General features: G+C 39.5%; 1 protein-coding gene and 1 long non-coding RNA gene across 3 annotated transcripts in view; one reads left to right on the forward strand and one right to left on the reverse strand.

Annotated features, from left to right (window-relative positions):
- Window positions 1-59: 59 nt before the first annotated feature.
- The window catches only part of LOC103923031, a 32,146-nt gene continuing 27,714 nt past the window's right edge, over window positions 60-4,491 (reverse strand). The window contains exons 3-4 of the long non-coding RNA XR_663915.1: window positions 1,537-1,853; window positions 60-192 (exon numbers count right to left, since the gene is read on the reverse strand). This is a non-coding gene — a long non-coding RNA (uncharacterized LOC103923031). The remainder of the gene's footprint in view (window positions 193-1,536; window positions 1,854-4,491) is intronic.
- Window positions 1,125-4,491, forward strand: part of ASMTL (acetylserotonin O-methyltransferase-like) — a 29,332-nt gene continuing 25,965 nt past the window's right edge. For both annotated transcript variants that reach the window (XM_009331277.1, XM_009331276.1), the window contains exons 1-3: window positions 1,125-1,367; window positions 3,205-3,252; window positions 3,884-3,948. In XM_009331277.1, the coding sequence (XP_009329552.1) occupies window positions 1,359-1,367; window positions 3,205-3,252; window positions 3,884-3,948 (122 nt within the window). In that variant the 5' untranslated portion in view covers window positions 1,125-1,358. The remainder of the gene's footprint in view (window positions 1,368-3,204; window positions 3,253-3,883; window positions 3,949-4,491) is intronic.

The following is a 4,491-nucleotide window of genomic DNA, read 5'->3' on the forward strand; positions in this document are numbered from 1 at the left end:
GGGCTTTTTTTTCCTTTTTCCAATCCCACTTCTTCTTGGTCAGGTTTTCTCCGTAAGCAAGTACGTGTTTGTCAGTTTTTCGCATGGTCGGGTTAATACGAGGGTGGATTGATGTATTCTGCCCACAGGGAGATGGGGTAGTCAAACAAAAAAAAGACTTGCTCAGACTGAAGAACGCCGGCGTGGTTACTTCTGGCATAAAACAGAAAAGTTTGGAAGGTCTTACAATAGACTGAAGTAATTAAAAATATACTTCCATTGCCCTTACTTCAGATGCTTCACACCTAAACATCTGAAAATTTTACTTAGGCTTCTGAAACATATGAAAGCTTCATGGGATTAGTAGTGCGAGTGGGGGGGCAGTAGGAATAAGGTAGCTGTCTCTTCTTTCTGTAAAGCGCTTGTGGAGCACAAAGGAAGCCGTGACCCTTCATTCAGACTGTTCAGCTCCTGTGGAGGAACATGTCGACCTCACTGGGCAGGCTGCGGGAGGCTATTGAATGGCACTTGAGTATTATAATGCATCTAATTTAGATTGCTTAGTGTTATTCTTCATGGGAGAAGTTGAACTTAAATGGGAAAAAGTATATTCTGTTCAGAATACAGACGTGGAGAAGCACCGAGGTTCAAGCATGCACGAATTTATTAGAAACATAATGTGCCTGCTGGGTGTAATAAATTTACAGGTATAACCTGGAGGCAAGAAGTAGGAAGAATAGGGTTTTTTGACAAAACCATACAGAAACTGGCTCTGTTTTCTGTTTATCATATGTATAATAATACATAAAGTGTGGGTGGTACAGCTTCTGTAAGAATGTGTACTACTGGTGCACAAGTAGTACTATGGATGGATTCAATAAAAAAAAAATGCGGTAGTAGAATAGTCTGTTTATGATGTGCATAAGTTTTATACTGTTAGATTTTTATAGGAGAAGAATGGTGAAATTACTAATGCGATTAGGTTCTAGTAAATAAGGGTAAAATCAAGTAAGCACACCAGTTTAAAAGTTCTTTCTGATTGGGTTTTTTGTTTTGGACTGCTTGGAAATGATGCATGTACACTAAACACTGTAATAGAAGTACTGTTTTTTCCCCTGTGTGGTTGGTGGGGGGTGGGGGGGGGGTGTCCTTAAAATAGAAAGAGCAAAAATCAAATGGGTCGCTTGCTCAGTATGTCTTGGGAACAACCTGTAATAACAACATTAGGTTGACTGCATTGCTTTCCTTTGTTACAGGGCCTGCGGTTTGAGGTAGTTCCATCCTGGTTTAAGGAGACACTTGAAAAATCATCTTTTGCAGCCCCTTATGAGTATGCTGTGGAAACAGCAAAACAGAAAGCTCTTGAAGTAGCAAACAGAATGCATGCAGTAAGTTACCAGCTATTTCGGCAATGAGATTTTTGTCTTCAAGTAGTGTGTGTTACTGTGACTTAATTTGCATGTACTACTTAGGTAGTCTCTGAGTGCATTTTCCCCACTAAAGGGAAATGCAAGTTCTCTGTCATTTGTGAAAGATAGCTTCCTGAAATTAACTCACCTAATCAAAAGCAGGTCTCATGCCTGCAGTTCAGGCTTTCCATAAACAGAAGTGGCCTGCATCTCTTGTCAGCAGCGTACCTACTCTCGCTTGGGTTGTATACTTGGTAGTTCCTTCCAACAGTCAGGTGTGTGGCTGATCTTATCCTGACACAGGATTGTACCTGTTCATTCCAGGTATTTGTTGACTGTGGAGGCAGATTCTATAGAAAAACACACTGATGTGAATCCAGTGCTTTGCTGTAGCTTTCATTGAACAGTAGTTCAGTTGAACAGTTGTGACAAGAGAATAGCTCAGAATTTGTGAGTATAGAGGTGCTGGAAGAAAGCAGAAAAAGAAGACACGTTCTGTTTTAAAGCATTGTGGACAAAGAAACGAGCAATTTCATTTGAAGAAGGGAGAAGCTGGTGTGATTTCAGGTTCTGTAGTCAAGGCATCTATTTTGTATCCTAAATATTATCAAAACCAGTGGTACAACTTATACCATCAGTGGCATATTCGACTTTGCCCTTGGCTGTGATGACTGTGTTTGAGCACATAAGGCTGTTCTCTACCAGAACCTATTCAGAAGTCTAGCTGATTAGATCCCACAAAATGTACCATAATAATTTCTTAATAATATAGCTCTGAAAGAGAGGAGTATGTTTGTCGAACCTGTACTGATGGCGGAAAAGGAATGTCGAACACTTTAAACCAACAATGTTGCCAGATACACCATTCTTCAAAGCAAATATTGCATGATCTCCAATGTAAATCGTTATCCAGCTTTCCGTCGACTTCTTTTCAGAGTATCGTGTGACATTAGGAGAGTGGATTTTAAACCCAACCTTGCTAACTGACTTAGGTTGGGCTTTCGTTGCAAAACACTATGCTGGCGATAATGCTAGTTCAGTGGATTTCAAAATGCTTCTTCATACAGGATTTTTTTTTTTAATGATAGCTTTAATTAGTTCTACTATTTAAAGCACATCAACAGCCTTTCCATAGAAGAACCACCTCCCTACAAAGTTTTTCATATAATGATCACAGTTACAGACAAGTTTCCTGTCTTGCTTTGTTAAATAATAACTCTGTACCTCATAACATGCAAGTAAATCAAAACTCAGCTATAAGAACATAAATCAGGAAGTAGCCAAGAAAAGGCTGCAAGGAATCTTTATATAACCCTACCTCTCAGTTCCCCAGAATGGTCTGTATGTGTTCCCTTTTGAGAGAGATAAGCTAAGTGTAGCTAAAGAAAGTTTGGGTTTTTTTCAGCAAAACTTGGCTTGGAAAATGATCCTAGAGGGCTTCAACGCTGTACTCCCTGACTTCCATACACTGGGCACTTCTTTTAAAGGAATTCTGTATGCCACCTTGGAGATCAGGTTGACCTTTGAGAATGCAATTAGTTCTTTACTGAATGCATTTGTTCATCAGTAACATATTTGGGCAAAATCGTGACCTGAGAATGGTCTGCTCAAGCCTCCTGTTCTCCTCACTTTTATGATGATATAAATGATTACTATTTTGTAAACAATGCAAAAGGAGAAACAGTGTCTTGTTTTCAGGTCAGTGTAGAGCCCTACCTGTAAACCAGCGAACTCATGTTTTCTTACCTTAAGTTTTAAAAGGTTTTGTTGTTTCTACCTCTTTTGAGAAATACTTTCTTTCCTTATGCCTTTGCAGAAACACCTGAGAACGCCTGATGTTGTCATAGGAGCAGACACTATTGTGGTAAGAAGTCTTACATGGTTTAGCATTGTTTTAATTTGTGACAAGTGTAGAAAATACTTGTATCTTTAGGTTTGAAATTAAAGTTCGAAAACTATCTTCACTAAGAAGTTATACCTGCAATATGATGTGTCTCTTCGGTTTTGTGGGTGTGGGTTTTTGGGTTTTTTTCCCAACAAGGAAATTTTTGGTATCTTGAGTGCTGGAAGCCTTGCTGCAGTTTTTGCAGAGACACTAGTATTGCATCAGTATTGCCCTGGATCCTCTAGTATGTAATAGAAATTCTGTTCTCGGGCAACTATCAGGAAGTCCAGATTATGTGAACCATTCAATGTTGTGCCTTGTAGCGGGCATCACTTCATACCTGTCATCTCCACAGAGACAGTGAACGGTTAAGGACAGAAGAAGTTGAATTATGCTTTTGTTTGAGAGCTGCAGCCACTGGAGGGTAGAGTGTTGCACTCATGTGCTTGACACTAAATTACGTGTTCTACCAAAGTGTCTGTGCTTCTTGCTCTACTCACTAGAGTCAGGTTTGAAGCCCTGGCTGAAATCATGGTTTAAATGTCATTTCTGACCTCAGTTTCTGAAAATTAAGAAAAAGCAGCAGACTCACTCTGTCTTTCTGTTTTAGACTGTGGATGAGCAGATCCTGGAGAAACCAGTTGATAAGGAAGATGCGTATAGAATGCTGTCAAGGTCTGTAGTTTTAAGTAAGATTCCAAATGTGTATGTTAAGCTGTTTTAAAAGGAGCTGTATGGATTCCTTGATGTATATGACGAACTCTGTGGACACAAATTTTTCAATCATTTTTGAATAGTGTAAGCCAGTTCTGCCACTAAAAAAGACCTGCTTTTACGTTACCCACAGCTGCTTGCTCTTGCCCCTTCACTTTAGGAAGCTGATCAGGGACATAATGAACCATTTTGTTTTCACTTGTATTGGTTTTCAGAGTCACTTATCACAAGTCTGTATGTATGCTTCAGCTGGTACAGGAAGGGGAGATCTGGAGAGAAATCATGATGTGAAAGAGGACAGAACCATCATAGAAGCGGTTTGAGGCTTGACATTTAATGGAAGAATATTGCATGTACAAGAAAGTACATGGTGATACGTGTCCGTGGACAATTGCTTTATATTCTATAGTGTAACTGAGGAAGAAAAATCTACTTCCATCAGTGTTCTCCATGGATGATGGGCTGGTGTTTTTTGAGGCTTCTGCTTTTTTCCTAAAGGATACT

This window comes from Pygoscelis adeliae, unplaced genomic scaffold, assembly GCF_000699105.1.
Source record: "Pygoscelis adeliae isolate BGI_AS28 unplaced genomic scaffold, ASM69910v1 Scaffold149, whole genome shotgun sequence".
Classification (NCBI taxonomy): Eukaryota; Metazoa; Chordata; class Aves; order Sphenisciformes; family Spheniscidae; genus Pygoscelis; species Pygoscelis adeliae.